The sequence below is a fragment of the Gouania willdenowi genome, chromosome 14, assembly GCF_900634775.1.
Source record: "Gouania willdenowi chromosome 14, fGouWil2.1, whole genome shotgun sequence".
NCBI lineage: Eukaryota > Metazoa > Chordata > Actinopteri > Blenniiformes > Gobiesocidae > Gouania > Gouania willdenowi.
Window position 1 is genome coordinate 18,753,361 of NC_041057.1, and position 20,791 is coordinate 18,774,151.

The following is a 20,791-nucleotide window of genomic DNA, read 5'->3' on the forward strand; positions in this document are numbered from 1 at the left end:
AGGCTCTGACGACGTCTATATTTAACTCCCAACTAAATCAGATTTTAGATGGAGCTCATTATTAACACGTCTGAGGGCCCCTCACATGGTCCATTCGGGCCCCCTGGTGCCCACAGGCACCATGTTGGTGACCACTGTTTTAGATCGAGGCAATCCATGTTCAATTACGATTAGTGGCCACCATCTTTTCCAATTACAATTATTTTTTTTATCCTCAGAAAGACAATTACTGAAGTACAATTACTGCGGTTGAAATAAATAACCTCATAAAAATTAGCCATCCTCTTGTGTTAGCATCTCTTATAATAATGGGTCTTAATATAACAACAAATATCTATCATCCAATTTATTTTCTATTTGTTACCTTGTCAATGAAAATATAGGTTTTAATATTTTAGATGTGGGTATTTGAGCCTTTTTTGTGTCAGTGTACCCCCAGATTTAATTTTTTTTAAAATGGTAAAATGTGGAAAATCTTGACATGAAACACATTTAAATAATTAACTATACTGTACATAAATCCTTAGATTTGCGTTAAATTATAATTGACAGTTTTTAGATAAATTTCATTACAATTACAAAGTCAATTAACTGAACTCAGTTTTCTAAATGACCATGTTATTTCTCCCATGTTATAAGTGATTGTCAGGATGGAACTGAAATGTTTGTACAGCAAACAATTTACAATCAAATTTACTTACTTACTTAATTATAATGATGCCATAAATATAATTATCAATTACGTGATTACAAGTATAATTGACACCAACCCTGATTTTCACATCATGAACTCTTGCAGTTTAAAGCTAAATGACCCTGACACAGTGCGCCCCCTGGTGGCTGTCTGTGATACTTCACTGTATAACAAAGTTCTACATCTTGTAGAAATTAGAGGCAAACAGAAGAAAAAGGTCTAACTTAAGTTTATTTATTGAAAGGAAGACTTTGATCAGTATGAGCTGATGAATGAACGTGGCAAGGCACTGAATGACATTTTAAAAACATGTTTTCCGGTCATTATTGGCACTTTGATGAGTTTGCTAGTGCTGTATTTCAATTGGGCTGCTGATGCAGGATGCTACATGTAGAACACACAATGAGGTCGTTTTAAAGTTAACTTTCAAGGCCTTGAAGAAAGAAAAAAAAAAAGATTTCCATGTGAGAAGTAAACACAGCAATGGAAGAAAACACTGGATACAGAAATGAATCCCAGTACAAATCATCACAAGTAAAAGAAAAAAAAAAAAAAATACAGAATATAAATTTCTAAAGAAAAAGTGATTAGATTGGCACCGTAGAGCCCTTCTTTGTGACTCAGTTTGATTCAAAGGTCCTTACAGCAAACATCGAGCTCATCCCATCAGATCACATGAGAAAGTTTTGCTTCTTTTTAATAGAAACTAAAACAAATATCATACAATTTATGTATCTAAAAACTTTACATCATTTTAGTAACAAGAAGGATCTCTATTACAAAATACACACACGTAATACACACAGGATATGAAGAAAACATGCAGTAGAAATAACTTATTTTTCCAAAGGTAAAGCTTGATTTTTTTTTTTTTTTTCTCCAGTGGATGATATAAGGAATAATAATCATGTGTGCACTTTGCAGCTTCTCGTGAAAAACTTCTAGTCGTTGGCAACTCGACATGACAATCAGCGTGGATTTCTTATGTCGTAATGGAAATTTAACTGGGAAAATATTTGGACGCGCGAAACGAAGTCGGACTGAAGAAGCAAAAATCAAAACAGGAACGTCCCAATAGACTCAAGACTGTAACTCAAAACAAATGTGTTTTTCAGATTTACGTTGGCAATGCTAGCGCACATCCTCGTTGAACTCGTACGCTGGATAAAATCTACGACTCGACAATCGTGCACCAGATGCTGTCGAACAAAAATACATCTTTTGCAACACTGGGTTTTTTTTTTGTTTTTTTTGCCTGTGTAAAACTGTGTTATGTGGTAACAATAAAGAGTTTTTTCTGTTCAGGGTTTTGGCATCTATCATATCTTTTCAGGTTTTTCCCAACAGATTTCACACTTTGTAAAGAAAAATACAAAAAAAAAACACACAAAATTCTAACTGAAAAGAATCTTTAATGACAGTAGGCGAGGTGTGAATACTGCAGGAATTCTCGCAGTTGGCACAATCTGAACACAGTAAATAAAATTGTAAAATTGCAAATAAAAATAATAATAATAATACTGCTCTATGAATGTTCCACACAAACACTTCAGAGTCATAAAAACTGTATTTTGCCGAGGCAGATTACAGTGCTATTGATTTTTTAAAACTACAGGCCTGCATCGTGTGGCAATAGCGTGTGGAAAACCAGTTGCATGTTTACAGCAGAAATATGTTGGCAATGTTTTTTGGTGATTTGTTTGGCTTTTTTGAGCCTTTTACTTTCAAATCACAATATAAAAAAACAGTATCAAAATTAAAAATGCTTGACCTATGAGTCGTAACAACAGGAATGCTTGTGCTACACACACCTTGTTATGAGGAATGTAGTACTAATAAAATACAGTATGTCCCTTTTTCAAACCAGTGATTTGCCTAAATTTTTAAACTATTTTCCCAGATCCATGTTTGTACGTTGTGCTATGCCTGATCCACCACATCATGGTGTACAGAGAAAAACAGCTTGGGTGGGGGGCGGGGCTGCAGCCCGGGCAGGGTGTGCTTAAAAAATAAAAAAAAATCACATGCATTCAAACTCATCGATGCGCTGTTTGGTGTTCCCTGATCGAATCTGTCTGAGGGTCTTGTACTTGTCTCGACCTTGGCGAATGTTTTCCGCGTGGATGATGTCGTTCACCGTTTTCTTGGTCTCGTCGCGAGCGTTTGCCAATTCTGAGCTCAACGCCTGGAAAACAAGACGTTAATCACAATCAACGCAGGACCTACTAACGACTCACATTACTCTGTGAAACGAGTGGTGAGATACATACGAGTAGATGTTTCTGCAAGCGCTCGTTCTTCTCCGCCTCGGTCATTCTCTCCTCCTCGCTGCGGTCTTTGTACGTGACGGCGGAGGTGAATTCGGCGCTGGCCTCGGCGCTGCTCTCGTCGTTCTCGTCATGCTCGTTCTCTGCGTTGAGCGGCTCCTGAATGTGAGCGGCCATCACTTTATTTTTCAGCTCCTCTTTGGTCTTCTCCAGGTCCTCCTGCACCAGGGTCGCCTGACGGATGACACAGCTAGTGTGAATTAATGGAAATAGGTACGAGTCGGCACTATTAAGGGTACTTGAGAGGGAGAGAGTAGAAAAGCATTAGAAATATGGGGTTTTATATAATGTTTCTAGTTAAAACCGATAATCACACTGGATATTACCAGCAACTCACAAAACCACAACAAAAACACAACATAAGAGAAAAATGTAATGATTAATAAAAAGAACGGACAAAAAAAACAACAAAATACACAAAATGACGCAGAAAAAATATACTTACTATTACCAGCAATGCACAAAATGAGAGAAAAATAACACAGAAACATACAAAACGACACCAAAAACACACACTGAGAAAATAATTTAAATAACACCAACAACACACAGCAACAACAATAAAAACACACTAAATGTTGATAGAAATGATCTTGATTAGAATGTTCTAATGTTGAGGGGGAGCTTGAGCCAAAAAAGTTTGAGAACCACAGTTTTAGAGTTGTTGTTTTTTTTTATTCCAACTGACCAATTTTAGTCATGTCTTTTTTCAAATTCTTTTAAATCATATATCGTCGACCCCCTTCACATTTTTCAGATGCTTTGAGCAGATAAACATGCAGAGGAAATGCAGCACACTCAGAAAAGTGCTTGGATGAGAGCCAGTAATGACTAAGACTGGAATGTCCACTGAACGTTTGCCAAAAATGTGTAACATGGAAACGGCCAATTATCCCCGCAGACGTTTGTCAACCAGAACATCATAACGGCCTGAATGAGTTTAACAGGGTTTCCTTCCACACAGAAAACAAAGACGGCATGAGTCACAGGGGCTGAAAAAGGAAGGGGCGGGGCTGGGACACGTGACCTTCAATCTTTTCCTTTTTTTTAAACCAAAAAGACAAGTGGTATAATGAGAGCTTTTACCTTCACTCAAAGCAGCATGTGATAAAAAATTTTTTTTAAAAAAGAAGCCTGATTTTCATTTTTATGATGTCATCATTGATCAGCACATTCGAATGAATCAATATACATCATTATTGTGTAATGTTTTATATTTAACCATCAAACTAAGGCGTCATGTTTTATTTAGTTAACGTGTTTCCATTATTAATGTTTTAATGCAAGAAGTTCAGAGGATAACTAGTCTTAATAATGTACGTTATACTGAAATGGATAGATATGTAAACATTGTAATTAAAAGCAACAAATTCTTAAATCTGAGACAGAAAATGAAGAGAACAAATGAGTCGTCAGATGTACCAGTATGATAAACTAAAGAAATGAGCACAGCCATGCTTTTATTTATTCTTAGTCTGGCCTGCAGGAAAAGATTGTTACAGCAAAAACAGTATTTAGTGCAGTGGTTTCCAACCTTTTTTGGATCATGACTCTATTTTTATATCAATAATTTCTGGCGACCCCAAAGACATTTTTTTCTAGAATTAGTTTGATCATGTTTGAGCTCAGATATAAAAATTTTTTACTGCATTTTAGTTGAACTAGAGCAAAGTGAAAGTTTAGGAAAACAGTTGTTTTAGATTGTGTTTTAATATAAATATATATTTAAAAAATCTTTCCTGACCCCAAGGTTGAAAAACACTGATTTAGTGGCTACTGAATAGATGTATTAGTTCCGGTCTCCTGGGGTGGGATCAAGACTGACGCTTTATTTGTTAATTTTCCTCTCTCTCTCTCTCTCAAGTACCCCCTATAGTGGCATCGCGTACCCCTAAGGGTACACGTACCCAAATTTGAGAAACACTGGACTCGACAGGTTTAACTTTAGAGAAAGCTTGTTGTCTCATTTCTCACCACATGGGGGCAGTACAACAGTTTTAATCTGAGCCAAATGAAAGAAATTAAATTGAGCTGAGTCACTGTACGGGAAGCTTTTTTCTTCTTAAAGATAAATTGGTTAAATGATGTGTAACCACACCTTCTGCTGCCACTGCACTGCTTCTTCCTCTTTCTTCGTCTTGGCGTCCTCCAGCAGGGAAATCTTTGAGGTCAGTTCAGCCAACTCTGTAGCCTGAAAGAACCAAAGAGTCTCTTTGTAAAGAACCATCCCCACATTTTGATACTTTGATACTACTTTGATAACTGACCAGGTGTTCTTGGTTCTTCATCTGGTTCTCGGACTGCTGCAGCAGAGCCATCTTGGCCTCCTCTGCTCCCCTCAGGTCAGACTCCAGACGTTCAGCCTCCACCTGAGCCCTCTTCCTCTCCTGCTCCAGCTCCAGAGCCCTCTGTGTTTGCTCCTCCAGCTCTGTTCACGACACGTCACATGACTGATGTTAAAGTGGTTCACAGCAGCTGACCAAAGCTTCTCCTGACCTGTTACCTTGTTGAGCTCTTTTTGTTTGCTCCTCAATCTGCCTCAATCTCTCCATCAAATCCTCCTTCTCCTTCTCAATCTTTTCCTTCTCCTTTTCGGCAGCTTCTCGTTTTCTCTTCTCGTTTTCCAGCAGAGCTCTAACCAAAGCACAACCAGGGAACATATTTGATTATTACACAGTTTTAAGTACGTTTTATGTAACCCGACCTGGGCTAAAAGGATAAATTACACTTGATGATTCTAACCACGTTTAGAGCTGTGCTACAGTAAACCACTCACTTTGTTCTTCTTCTTCTTGTGTTCACTAGTTAAAATCGCTACTCCTCTGTTATTCAAAAACGGATCGGGCTGAAATTGTGTAGGTATAATCTATGGATGTGTACGCATCCACGCTCAGAGACCGATTTTTAGGTTGGGGCCCGGGGGGTCCCAAAAGAAAAACAAAAGTCGATTTCTCATTTATTTGCAAGTCAAATATTATGACAGTTGGTAGTACCGAATCATTGGCACATACCAATATATAAATGGAGCCCATTACCCCGTACGTGTCACAGGGTGCCAGGGGGACCCCATTTTTCAAATGACTACTCCTCTGTTAGTTCTCGTTAGATCAGAATTGAGTTGGTATGAATAATCTATTTATTAATGATGAGACGCTCAGAGCCCTTTTTTTGAAATGGGGCCCGTGGGCCCACCCCCATTTCCGGTAATTTCCAAATTAATGGGAACATAGTCGTGTGATATTGTTTCAAAGATAATTCAACATAGATTATGATTATGCCTCACATAATGTGATGAGGGGCCTGGGGGCCCACCCTATTTTTTGGTAACTTCTAAATTTATCGCAACATAGTTGTGTGACACATCGTTTCACTAAAATTGTTTTTTTTTTAACTCGGTGGAACCGAGTCATTTGACTGAATTCTCAGGAACGTGGTACGTGCTATTCGGCGCAGAGAAGTTCCATGGGCCCGGCTGTAGTTCATCTGAACTTATTTCCTCTGCTTCTGATCGAGAGGTTGGGGGTTCAAACCCAGTCTATACCTGTCTATGTGTTGAAGTGTCCTTGGGCAAGACACTGAACCTAAAGTTGCTCCCAATGGTTGACTAGCACCTTGCAAAGCAGGGCTGTCCCATTAGTGTGTGAATGGGTAAATGAGCTGGTATTGTAAAGCACTTTGAGACTACTTCAGTGTAGGGATAAAGCGCTACATAAATGAAGTTCATTTTGACCATTTTTTTTTTTTTTAAATTAATTTTTTTTACATCCATTTTCTCAACTTTTCCCCTATCTTCTTATATAATCTGGGATTATAACAGACCAAGTGACGAATGCATGAAGTGACGTTGACCAAAAACGCTTATTTTATTGTCCCATCATTAGCAGATAATAAACTGGCATAAAGATCCAGATTATTAAAATAATATTAAAATAAATGTAAATAATGTTAACGATCAGGTTAATTTAATCATGGCAACCAAAATCGTGATCATGATTAAAATTGAATGAATTGTGCAGCCCTAAATAATGAACATTAATTTTTAATAATGGATAAAAAAACATCTGCTATATACAACTGTAATAGGCTGAAGACATTGTTTTCGCAGTTACAACATCATTTACTTTTTATAAAACCTGTTTAAATGCCTTTTATTCTGAGCTTTTTTATTGATAAATCTTTTTGCTTGTCTATTTAAATGCAGCTCGGTCCTTTTACCTCTCCATCTTTTTGTGGTTCTTCTCCTCCCGAGCCTGGGCCTTCATCTGCTGCACTTCGATGGTGTCGGGTTTACGGCGGCGCATGTACAGCTCATGGTTTCCCATGCACAGAGCCAGGATACGCTTGTTGATGCGTAGCCTCGGAGCATAGAACACAAAGTCCTACGATGCAAACATAAGAGATTATTGAAGCTCCTATAAATGCTTAATCACCCATAGATATGAGACCTCATTAGAAAAGGTTAACATACAGGTGCTTTCTTGTCGATTGGTTTGATGACAAACTTCTTGTCGTTGAAGGAAATATTTCTTATTTCACTCCAAGGAAATCCAATTTTAGGAGTCATTCTGTTAAAGGAAGTACAGAAACATTTCAGCCGCAGTTCATTGTCCAGCACTTAGACACAAACACACACAAAACCCCAGGATAATTACTTACTTGTCATTCTGCTCATAAATATTGAGGCCCAAGGCATCGACGCCCAACCACAGCTCAGTCCCTTTCTTATTCTTGATGCTGAAGTAGTTGACGCCATACATCTCCAGGTCCTGAGCAATCTTCAGATACTCCATTATGGATTCCTCCCTACAGACAGATTAGCATTACTTTGAGCCTAAAGAGCAACTACGTCAGGAACGCTAGCAGCTAAATAAAAAGACACACACTTCTATTCATTTTCATCATTGAGAGTTTAACTTTAATACAGACATACATTAATTCACACACCATTAGTGCAACCATGTCACATCCGTTTAATTTAAACTAGAACATTTGTTTTAACCTGATATATCACAATATTTCTCCGGCCAATTATCATATCCAAAAAATGTCCAAATACATTTTTTTAATCATGTTTTTAACAAAAAAATATTTAATTGTGCTAACATGCATAACACGTAAATGCCAGGTCACTAGTGAACCACATCAGACCATGTTAAACTTTCTCACTACTCAATGCATTTTAGCTTGGAAATTGATTGCACTTTATTTTTATAATTTATTTTTATAAAACATACTGGGCACTTTTAGAGAAGTAGAAATTGTTTTAGAAGTAAAAGTTGAACTTTTTTGAAAACTGTAATTTGACAGTTTGATAAACATACCACTTGTTTATGATATTGATACTTGGTTACCATTTACTTGTTCCCGCAAGTTTAAAACACAAGCTGGTCAACATGCCCAGGTTTCAGCGCACTTCTTTGAGCAGTTACAATGTCTCCTGCAGTGGAAAAGACTTTCCTGGTTAAATAAAGGTTAAAAAAAAATGTATTCATTTTTTAATTAAAAAAAAATCGATGGACGCATTCAGAATCGATCTGAGAATCGCGCGACGTAATCTTGCGACATATCGATGAAACGATTTTTTTTCAACACCCCTAGCTAATAGGTTTCATTTGTAGTAACAACAGTTGTGTGTTTGTGCACTCACCTCATCATGCTCTTATGCTCCTCGTGCCACACTTGAATCCTCTCCTCCCACTGCTCTTTGTTGAGCTTATGTTGATCCAGCACTCTGAGAACACCAGACAACTGAGCATCAGATGCTATGACCGTGAAGACCGCTCGCATCTACTGAGCCAGTGAAATATGCAGCGTTACCTTTGAGGGAGCAGATGTTCACTGCTCAGGTAGCCTGGTGTGTGCACCTCCTTGTTGTAGTCTGCGTGTTTAGCCTGCACAGCGTAGGAGGCGAGGAGCACGGCCGTCTCTGGAGGACAGTAGATGTCATCGTTGAGGATTCCCTCTTTCACCTGCAGGAAGAAGAGCCGCTGCGTAGCGTCCTGGATCAGCTCCTCAGAAACATCCTCGGGGTAGAACTTGGCACGGAACTTAAACAGCAGCGGGCTTTCCTTCCTCACGTCTTGGGCAGTCACCTAAAAATAACACACAGACGGACTCCAGTTCACCAGGAGGGTTCAGACCCAACAAAGAAAGGTCAGGGAGTTGTGTGTGTGTGTGGGGGGCGGTTACCTTCTTATTGAGCTTCAGCCAAGTAGAGAAACCCTTTGTATCTTGGTACTGCAGACCGAAGTACCACACCTCACGCAGTCCAATTGTCTTCACCACCTGAGACATAAAAAAAAACAACTAAAAATAACAACAATGGACTTAATTCTGTAAAACCCCCCTAAGGCTGATGGGCATTTTTTTTTATTAAAGTGGGGGCCACAAAAATGTGATTGTATCTGATCTGAGGGCCACATTATCGACATTCATGTCAGCATTTAGAATAATGACCAATCTGAGCATTAATACAGGAAAGAAAAAAGGGTTGGTTAATTTGAGTTATTTTTGTTGTAAATTTGTGATCTTTTGTGTTATTAGAGTAAATTTGTGAATTTTTGTTGTCCTTTTGTGTCATTTTTTTAATTATTTTTGTGAATTTTTGTTGACAATGTAGGTTTTTTGAGTCTTTTGTCTAATTGTTGTTGTGCTTTTGTGTATTAACTTTTGGTGGGGGCTGCACAAATTAGACCAAAGGCCATAAGGTAATGAAAGTAATAGGTCACAGGTGCCTTTTTATAAATTATATTCAACTATTGCTGCGACATCAAAAAAAAAAAAAAGAGATTCTTAATTTCATTTCTTTTTTAAACAGGTTTCTCTAAATCAGAGTTAAATCTCTCAATAGCAGGGGGTAATTTTGCAGAAAAATTCATTAAAACGTTGGGTTTATGTAAACACACAGGCAGATCTATTTTATGTAAAATAGTGTAAAATATTTTTTAAAACGATGCCCATCCCAGTTTAGACTTGTAGAACCACATTTAAATGAAAGTTCTCTCTGTGGGTGAGAAAACAGAACAAACATGAGTAGATGAGGAAGTTTCATGTACCTGATCAAAAAGCTGCTTCCCAGTTGTATTGGGCTGAATGGCAAACTCCAGTTCAGCGTCCATTGTGGTAACTCTTACACTAATCTAAAAAAAAAAAACAAAAAACAGATGAAAAGAAGTCAGCATTTGATACTAATCCACATCAAAGGCCTTTTTTTGAAGAGAAGAAAAAACAATTGTTCATCGAAACAAAAACAACTAAGATTCATTTACAGTTTTTACAGTTAATTCTTGCAACCAAAGGGTTTGGTGGCAGATTTCTCTAGTTCAGGTTACATTTGTGGATTTCATTCATTTGTCAAAGAAAGGAGCAAAAGTTGATCCACGACCTGCAAACCATTTCAGGTCAAATGTCCCACATTATTCACATTTATATTGAATATAATCATCAGCCAACTAAACCAACAGCTTAATCTAACCTTACTTTGAATTAACAAAGATTCCTGAGATCACACCACACGATTTACACTATGTATTTAAACATGACACTTTCACAACTAAACTTATCTACAGGAAGTAACCACATCCTCTAGTAGCTGGGCCATGAGAGACCCTGAACCCTGAGCGCTATTGAGAGCCGTCTACTTCCTGTCTTGTCTGAAAGCGACATGTCGGCCTCTGAACGCTCTGTCCCTGCAGAGAACAGTGTGAAAACAAGACATAGGTAGGTTGATTTCCGCTCTTTAAAGAGTGAAAAAAAAAACCTCTTGTGACGTGCAAATATTTTAACTGCAAAGTGAAATGTCAAAAGTTAGGTAAAAATTTTTTTACCTACATTTCACCCCCATAGAGTGTGTGAAGGCAGGAAAAGCAAAGCAGTCCATTAAAGGGAGAGTGCAGGAATCTCTTCCCTTTTTTCTGTGTTTGGAAATAACTCTGCAGGCAGAGGCCCACGCCACGCCTGCCATGAACAACAATGGTACGCATTATTTCTCGGTCGTGGGGCTGATTAGAGTGCCGTTCTTTCCCAACCATGTCAGCAGGACCTCATTTAGTGCTCGGAACACTTGCCCCTCTGTCACTTCCTGTCATCCCCTGCATTTATAGCAGAAGTAGAAGCTACAGTGGAAGCCTGCCCTGCATCATCACTGGGGTCAAAGTGACGAAGCAGAATTTAAACTGACAAATAATGTAGTAGATTTTGCCTTAATTTGTGTTGGCTCACGGTTTTTTTTTATTTCCTCAATCCGTGTACATCATAGACTAAAAATGAAACTGGGTTTAGAAATGTTCTCCCTGCTCAGGGTGTGCCTCTCATGGCCAGTGCTCAATAACTATTATTAGCACACGCTGTAAATCGCCCGCTTCACGCCCACCTGATGCCTTTCCATTACAATACTGCAGGAAAAAGAATCTCTTCTATAGAGGCGTCCCTATAATTAGAATATGACCAGCTTTGGTTTCCTAAACAAACTGAACAACTGAACCGTTAACAATCCCTAGCCAAGTATCGTTGATGGCGTCACACAGAGATTATTGTTTGTAGGAAACGTTAATGTTATTATTAAGTAGTTTAATAGTAATTCACTTGTAAAGATTATAAAACAAAAATAGGTGAATAGAGTTTATTTTTTCTCCACTGGAAGAAGATTTTCAGGTCTGTACAGTTGATGATGATGATAAAGTGCTGCTGAATTACAGTCAACTCAACCTGCAACATTTCCATCGGCCACAACAATTCATTTTACTTTGCACCAGCAGGCTAATATAGCTGATTAATTTACTTAATTTTTAAGCGTACTCGTGTTCTGTTATCCTGACTTTGTTTATTTACAGTGGCTTTAATATTTAAGGTCAATAAACACTATCTAAAAGTAGTTACTATTTACTTACGTATGTACTGTCATTCATATTTTCATGACTTCAACACAATCCAAAACGCACAACATTGATTTGTGAACAATTTGGCTTTAGTTCGATCAAAGTTCACAACAGGAAGAGCTAAAGGTAGCCTTTTAGCAGCATACCGTATAATTATAATAATGACAAATTGAATATGGAAATTTACAGTGTAAATCTCTCACAACACACACGTCTACAGATGGAGATCCACTTAACACACTAATCAATCAGTTACTCTTTTGTTGTAAAATCCACTTAACACATTTGAGGTCACAGCATAGACACAACCATGTATTGTCACACCAGTGTTATCAGTCTGTGCTATTCATAACCACCATCCTTTGAGGCCAGGCCAAGACGAAAAAACAAGAGATAACATAACAAGTGTGTTAGAAATGAGCGAGAAACCAGCTGATAACAAACTAGAGGGACGTGACCAGAGTCAATGTACAATAAATGATGTTTATCTGCAAATATCTTGTACTTCTGACATCAACAACAATGAGCATATGTCAACTGATGGACATAAGTCATACTGTATGTCTGAGTCACAACTCATCCATTCCCATCACTGAAGGTCAACACCTACAGCTACAAACATGACCTTTTTACACTTTTAAAGACCGCCTCATTATTTACAATAACATGTGAGCACAGACACAGAAATGTCTTTGATAATGTCTGGTTTAATATAAATATTCAATATAATGTGTCATTATGGTGGTCTTGTATTTACCATGTACAAAGATTTCATTTAAATTTACACCAATTATACATAGCCTACTTTTTCATAAACACTGAATCAGAAAAACATCAATGCGGTAAAAATACAATGTTAACTTTAGAAAACCACTTTCTTTAAGTTTAAGAGCAAAGGAGGGAAAAGGGGGGACGTGAGGGAGAAAGTGTGGTTTGTTTGGGTTTGACTTTTACAAGACAATGTTTAGATTATTTAGTGTTGATTTATACCTATATATCAGGGTTGGGGTCAATTATAATTGTAATGGCGTAATTGATAATTAATTACAATATGGCGTAATTATAATCGTAATTGAGTTCAGACAATTGACTGAATTGTAATTATTACCATGGAAATTCACTAAAAACTGTCAATTACAATTTAATTAAACGCAAAACTGGTCTATGGCTTACACGTATGTATTTAATAAATATTAGAATTGGTTTCATATTAAGTTCTCTTTCATAACATTTGTTTCAGTGTCTCACTATGGGATAGACGCCTCCGCGTCAAATCTCAGAAGCTTTATCCAATTACGTCAATCCTGATTGGCTGGTAAAGTGTATTGATCCGCGACAGGTAGTCCCACCTACTATAAGTTAGAGTGGGCGGTGACTACAGTGCCATTCAAAAACCTCTTCTCATTCAGAGCTATCTCGCGCTGCAGCAGCTTAACTGTCCACAGGTGGACTCTTTTTGGATTCCGTCACCGAATGCTACCATCTGTTTTTTCAGTTTTTTCAACCACATCAGGTCGACCAGTGTTTTCACTGCTTCCATGCTCTGAGAGCCGACCGCTGACACACCGGTTTTTGCCTTAGCGCCCCACACACACTAGGGAGTCCGGAAGCCTCCGCAGGTGCGGGAACAAAATCTCAAGCCGGACGGGGACACACACCAGGTCTGCTCAGGCTTACCCTGGGCTGGAACAGCCCAGCAGGCCCCGAATGTTCCTGCCGCCACTGCGCCGTCTTTATGGTGAAGAGCCTCTGTAGGCGGCTGGCACGCCAAGTCAGCCTGTCGGGGCAGGGACCCTTCCTTCTCTCTCTCGGCACCAAGGAGATAGAGACGAAAACCTGTGTGGAGCCTACAGTGGGACTCATTTTCAGCAGGGGATCCCAGTCCGACCACGCCTTTGTCTCTCCACCTGGGGAGGACATTTTGGACTTGGACTGTGGGAACAACGATGATGTTACCTCTGAGCTCCTCATTTCAAAGGACGAAGAGGACGATGACATCTTCGTCACACCGACTTGGACTGCAAAGCCCGTCGCCTCCATGGAGGGAGCTGAGGGAAGCATACCAACTTCTCCTCTCCCCGGCTCGGACAAGCTGGATGTCTGCCCGTCTGGCCATCCCCTGGCCCGTTGTAGTAATCAAGACGACCAGGTTCCGTTACGAGGGGAATTGGCTCCCCGCGACCAGGGGTACAAAGAAGCAGCTGCTCCCTGTCTTCCCGGACCTGTTGGACGAGGTGGCGCCTTCCAGGAAAGACCGAACGTTCAGCAGCAGGAGCTTGGTACTAGGCGCTTCATCCCTTGACTGTGGGATTATGGAGAGCCTGGGCCTGCTCCGCATGCCCCTGGTGGAACCGCTGGTCACAGCACACCTGCTACCCCAGCCATCTGTTGTATCCCCCGGAAACCGAGTCTGACCGCTTACAGACAGCCCTGACAGTGCGCTGCTACAAGGCTGCAGTGCTCTTGGCCATAGCACTCAACGTGTTGTCACTGCTCACGGCATACCAGGCGGGGCTATGTAATGAGTCTGACCTTGGGTCGACTCCGGGCCCGACCAGGTGGGAGGAGATGTCAGTGGTTAACGACTTGTGCCTCCAGGTCCAGCGCTGTGCCCTATAAAGGGAAGCCTGTTACACTAAGCAACGTCTGTCACACTGGGTGGTGGAGGCGATTGCTTTGGCTTATACGAGTCAGGGTCTGCAGCTGCCTGTTGGCTTGCATGCACATTCGATTCTGGGTTTAGCCACATCATGGGCCTTGTTCAGGGGAGTGTCTGTTCAGGATAATTGTGTGGCGATGAATCACCCCGCACAAAAATAAGGGGCGAGGACCGGGCTGGTGTAGCGTGCAATAAGCTTGTCTGCAATAAATATGCTACCATATCCCATAGTGAGAAATCAAAACGAATGTTATGAAAGAGAACTATAGGTTATTTACATAACCCTGGTTCTCTGAGTAATAAAAGTGAGACAGACAGCCCTTCTTGCTGAAAGAGTGAGAAGAGGTTGGCTTATTTGAATGCCGCTATATTCTCCGCCCACTCTACTTACAGGAGGTGGGACTACCTGTCACGAATGAATAAATTTCACCAGCCAATTAGGATTGGCGTAATGAGATAGGACTTTTGAGATGAAGTGGAAGAGTATATCCTATAGTGAGACATCTCACTCTTATAACTCAGAGAACCGGGGTTATGTAAATAACCTATAGTTTTCCCACTACCTGTCAGTGAATTTTCATAGAAGAGTTGGGGGTTAGTGGGTTAGAGTTAGGATATAATTTAATTTATTTATAGGGATGACACTAAGAGTAAATGTACTGTCAGTATAACTGATTTAGCATTAGCTATAATAGCTAATGCTAAATTCCAACTCTTGGGCTTAGTTGGGCTTTTACATAGGATATTATAATAAATGCACTAAAATATAAATGTAAAGATGCTAAAATGACATCGCACACACATAAAAAACCACATACAATCCTCACGCTATATGAATAAAAGTTAGTAAAATTGTAATTATATTGTAATTGGAAAAAATGCTGGTTATCATAGTCAAAATTGGACTGTAATTTAACAGGGATAATTGAAAAATGTAATTGACCCCAACCCTGTTATATGGGTTTTTTTGTGTTTTAACACTAGAGGCATTGTCTGTTTTGGTTTTAGATTCCTCCCTGTGTATCACTGCAGCTCCACACGCTTCAACACTGGAGATGTTTCTAACATTTCTTTAACCCCTCACTCAGTAAACAGTAACACCTTGTGCAGACACTGACCTGCTTCATAATGAAAACATTTGTACGCCTTCAAATTAATGTCAACCAGCACATATTTGAGCAGGTCAGAAAGGTTGAGTATAGTTATAATGAGCAGTATCAAACCGTGCTGGGAGGAACAACTGATAAGAGTTTGCTAGCTTGCTAGTTTGGCTAATTAAGACATTATTCTATCATTTCAGTATATATTTACCAATGTTTAATTTTAAAAGTAGCAATAGGTTTTAGAAAACTAATACATTACTTACTTCAGAATTTAGATTTTCCCACGGCGTGTTAATAAAAACTAGAAAGACCTCTACACGCTGTTAATCTGCTCCACTATGTGGACCACAGACCTGTTTAATCCCCTGCTTTGCATGCCTCCACGTCTTTTCATTTACAACGTCTCCATGGCCACATTTAAAGTTTGGTCCTTCAAACAAACGGGGGAAAAAAACGACGTCTGAGGAGGTTTCTGCACACTGTGCTGTTATGGTGAGTTCAGGTTTTGCTGCACATTGATTTTGTGTATTAATAATGGATAGGATGGTATGGTATTCAAAGTAACACTGGAACACTGGTTTTAAGTGGTGCAATTGTTCATACTTAAGTAAGGCTAGTAGGAAAATGTGAGCACAGCCTGGATCTGTGTGGTTTAGATATTTGGCCAACATTTGAAAACAAGGTTATAATTATGGTGGTGAGTAATGCTTTAGAAGAACGGCTGGTTTAAAAGGGTCATCTAAACAAGAGTAGTATCCTTTATGCGCTTTTTAATCATTATAAACAACAATTAAACAGATCAGCTAAATTACTCTAAAAGTGTGTTAAACACAGGAAATGGTAAACCCTGCCCCGGCCACTAGTGGGATCTACAGAGGAACATGGCATCTGAGGACCAGGCCGGGGGAGCAGGGAGGAGACCGGCCTGTCTGTGATGTGAAAGTCCATATAAGGCTGCGGGCGAGGAAATTACCAGAAAGGAACTGATGTAAGTGCAGAAACCTTGAGTCACAACATGACTTCCTTGGGAAACATGAGCACTACTGCCATGAGGAGTCCACTCAATAGTTTGTACTTTGGTAAAAAAAACATAGGAAAGCTTAAAAATAGAATTCTAACACTGGATAGAAGAATGCTACATCTAAAAAAACAACTAAGAACAGAACGCATGCATTGTTGATAGGATTTTTTTGTCCTGAATGAGCCTGAAAATGTGTCTACAAACTATGATCAATCACAACTTTCACAGTGGAGAATGAACTTTAGTGGATTTGCTGAATCATTGTCACAAGCTTCCTTGTCTCTTATAAACACTTCTGCTGCAGTAAGCAGGAGGGGAAACTGAGTTTATTAACAATGGTAAAGGTTGTTCCCTATGTGCAGTGTGCCACTGGTGTAGTGGCCTACCCCTGACACCCTTACCTTATTATTATTAGTTAGTTTTTTACCAGTTTAGTGCCTCCAGGCCCTAGTTTCTACAACACAGCAGCTCTCTTTACATCCAAAAAGCTCATATGATGCCCTTTGCTGTTACTGTAGGACTTGATGTAAAACATTTCCGTCAATTATCAATGTTTATGCTCTTTGGAATAGGTTTAGTAAAGAAAATTATTTTGGTTTTGTTTTTTTCTGATTCAAATATGCTTACCACTCAATAAACCAAAACATATAGAAGTTATTAAAAAGAAAGCGTCTATTCGTACGGTTGCTGTACGGACAACCACCGGTGCTATTGATACGTTTACCGACGTACACGTACGTAGCGTGTTAGGGTTAGGTTATAACCCTATATCGCAACAATTTTTAGGGTTAGGTTTACTGTTAGGTTTAGTCTTAGTCACGTGACCTAAACTGGCCAATGAGGGGTGCTGCGTACGGATAGAATGTCGGTATATTGATATGACAACCGTACAGATGGTTGCCTATTAAAAATACTTGTATTAAGTCTTTATGATGCTTATACTTTCTGAGCTACAGTGATTTATTGCAACTTACACTATAGATAACGTTTGTTTCTACACCTGATTTGCCTGTGCCACCTTTGCATGTCATGAAATTATATTGCCTCTGCACTCGGGGTCCATACAACTTTTCCACTTCGATACAATACCAGTGTTGCAGTCTTGGTTGTTGGCCGATACAGATATTGATCCGATACAACACCAGCATGGATCATAAATACTTGTATTACTTATTTTGTAGTGTGGAATGTTAGAAAAGGACATTACTCAACAGAGAAAATAATAGTGACAATAAATATGAGAAAACTGACCCATTTATTATTAACCCATGGATTACATACATGTTAAACATAAGAATATTCTACAATTGAATAAAATAAATGAGAAAACTCTGAAAAATAACCTCATTAAATCCAATAAAACTATCTGAGATTTAAGATTTTTGCCGATATTGAACCGTTATCAATATCAGATCAGGTCACCCTTACCAAAATGTTCATGTATTATTATTAACAAAACTAACGTAACTAAATTTACTACCTATCATTTTGAGTTTTAACTCATATTTAGAGAAACAACAAAAATAGGATTCCCTTTTTTGTAGCATTAAAACAAAACCTTTAATGGCACCCAATACTTTACCTTAAAGGTTTTTATAGAATTAAATCCATTGTTGTGGTTTAGTTGTTTTTATGTCTCAGGTGATGAAGTTAATTGGACTGCAATAGGTAAATACAAAGGGTTTCTCTACTAGGCTGAAGAACAATATATATATTCATTATATCTGAGATTTTAGATTGCAATAATGGATCGGGACACCCTTACTCTGTAATTATCTAAATTTGGCATTCCCAGTTGTTGAACATTAATTATTAAAGTAGCATGTCTTTATTTTGGTTAGTGTACAATGAGAGCATCTTTGCACAATGAGTGGATACAAAGTAAATTCCAGCAGTTCCCTTTCAAATAAAATATAGATATAATCGGTATCGGCCGTTTTTTCCAACGATAGCCGATAAGATAAGTGTATTTTAAAGTCACCACCCTTAAGCCCTATTCGCACGGGATTAGTTTTACCTAGGGACCACATGCGACTTGTAATAATTGCGGAGAATGTCTGTGATGTTAATCCCGTGCGAATCGCCCATGTCTGTAATTTGTAAAGTAAAAATTCCCCCACCAATTATCTAAGATGTTTTGCTTAACTCCAAGGTCCTGTGATAATACTAATCCAATGCGAATAGGCACATCTGTGATTTGGACAGAAATGGGCGGGATCTGATGCGTGATTACACGTTGTTTTGTCTCCGGGACGCATGTTTGTTTTTTGTTTATTAATTTTAAGGTTTCTTCTCAGTGCCTACTTTTCTTCTTAGAGTCCTCCATGTTGAAAACAATGTGAGCGAATGTTACGCAACACACAGCGCGTTGACATCATATCTGGAGCGCCTCTCATAGGCCAGTTTAGGTGACGTGATAGGTGCATCACGTGACTTAAAGTAACGTCAGTTTTATTTTAACTCCTGTTTATTTTTTAGCTACCCCGCTAACCCTTTTATTTTAGCCCTAACCCTAACCCAGGAAATGTTTCTTTTTTTCGTATATGTATTTTTAAAGGTAGAACTTCCCGTGTTAAATATGTTCAAATAGGAAAGATTATTACCTTTTTTTTCCCAAAATGACAGATGCGCATGTGCACAGTGAAAAAACATAGGCACATTATGCTTATGTAGAAAAGGTCAGGAAAACGTATGTTTCCGTATCAATAGACATGTCGATTTATTTATTACATGGGGTCCCCAGGTAATACTTATCCCGTGTGAATGGGGCTTTAAAGTCTTTTTAAAATCACAGATCAGTGTACAAAATCACACAAACAAAGAAATTGTTTTATTCTGTCTAATTCCAGGTGTGTTTGACAGCAAAATTCAAATTTTCCGGCAAATGAATACTGGTTTTAAATATCGGATATCGGTTTCCTTTGACACTAAAAATCGGTATCAGCCCTAACAAAAACAAACATTTCGTTCTACACTTAATCTATTAGATTAGAGAAAGAGAGGGTTTAGAGTAAGTTTTCAATCTGAAGGCATGGATAGACAACAGGGACTGTGTGTTGTGTAATGAAAGTGTTTGGCTTTTCTTTGTGTCTTTCTTTTCTTTGTGTTGCCACCAATCCTTGTACCAAGCTAAAGGAGGAGGGAGGGGGGGGGGGTCCTCGTTTGGGGAGAGATGAAAAAAAATCAGTGAAGAGAGGATATTCGGATTTATTTGTTAGTTTAAATATAGCAGCGAGGTAAATCCTGCCCTGGAGTAAATTTCCGTCACTTTGCCGCCTGTGGGAACCGCACAGCTGGCCCTGATGACAGTCCACAGCCCTCCTCCTGTACTACCAGGGGCCTGTGGAGGACTAGCTTAGAGGCTACTGCAGGCCACACTTCCGCTGAACCCCCCACTTTCAAACAAAAGTGTGATTTCGTGGCGAGAGAGGCGTTAATAAGAGCGCGGCGAGGCCTGAATGAATGAATAATGAAGATTAAAGATGCGTTCATTTCATAGGCGCACACACACACACACAGCCGGGGGCGCGCACACGCACGCACTTAACGGAAAGTACCATCGGCTTAGTTTTAAAGATGCAAAGGACTGAATGAGAACGTAATTTGTTTAAAACGTGGCGTTAAACTTAATTTTGCGAATAGTAAAAATGAACCAGTGGGAAGTAAATGAGTAACTAAAGCTTTTTTTTTTTTTTTTTTTTTCATGCGCCAGAATGAACAATGAAAAACAAAACAAAAAACAGCAGATTTTAAACAAAGTATCCACTCTTACCGTCTTCGGCATCTTTTTTCTTCTGTGATGTCGGCCTTGAGTTCAATATAAATGTGTTAAATATGAAAACCAGTGAGAGAAACCAACGGAAAACTTTTTCCCATCAGAACAACGGCGCCAACCAAACACGCCTTCCTTTCTTTTTTTTGTCTCCTCAACCTAACTTTACTATCCTCTGCTCCACGAAGCGTTGGAATGTAACTCACTCTGACTGCCTTTCTCTGTGTGTCTAGCCTTAAAGTAGAGTAGGACAGAAGACTGGTCTCCTGCTAACGGTACTCACGACTAGGGGAGAAAAAAAAAAAAACCACACCCAGACCGATGACAGGACACAGAGCC

At 39.1% G+C, this 20,791-nt stretch overlaps 1 protein-coding gene across 1 annotated transcript; it reads right to left on the reverse strand.

The window, feature by feature from the left end:
• Positions 1–1,523: 1,523 nt before the first annotated feature.
• msna (moesin a) lies at positions 1,524–20,791 on the reverse strand. The gene is made up of 13 exons (XM_028465957.1): positions 20,453–20,791; positions 10,077–10,160; positions 9,211–9,306; positions 8,839–9,113; positions 8,669–8,752; positions 7,678–7,824; positions 7,490–7,586; positions 7,237–7,400; positions 5,525–5,655; positions 5,289–5,449; positions 5,120–5,212; positions 2,965–3,195; positions 1,524–2,879 (listed from the first exon to the last, which is right to left on the reverse strand). Exons 1-13 carry the CDS (start codon positions 20,462–20,464, stop codon positions 2,715–2,717), a joined length of 1,740 nt encoding a protein of 579 aa, XP_028321758.1. The 5' UTR covers positions 20,465–20,791; the 3' UTR covers positions 1,524–2,714.

Excerpts from the sequence above, each read along its gene's own strand:
- msna (XM_028465957.1), bottom strand. Across the intron at positions 7,825-8,668 it reads GAGCATAAGAGCATGATGAG|GGAGGAATCCATAATGGAGT; the intron begins GTGAGTGCACAA and ends ATCTGTCTGTAG. Across the intron at positions 5,656-7,236 it reads AACCACAAAAAGATGGAGAG|AGCTCTGCTGGAAAACGAGA; the intron begins GTAAAAGGACCG and ends TGCTTTGGTTAG.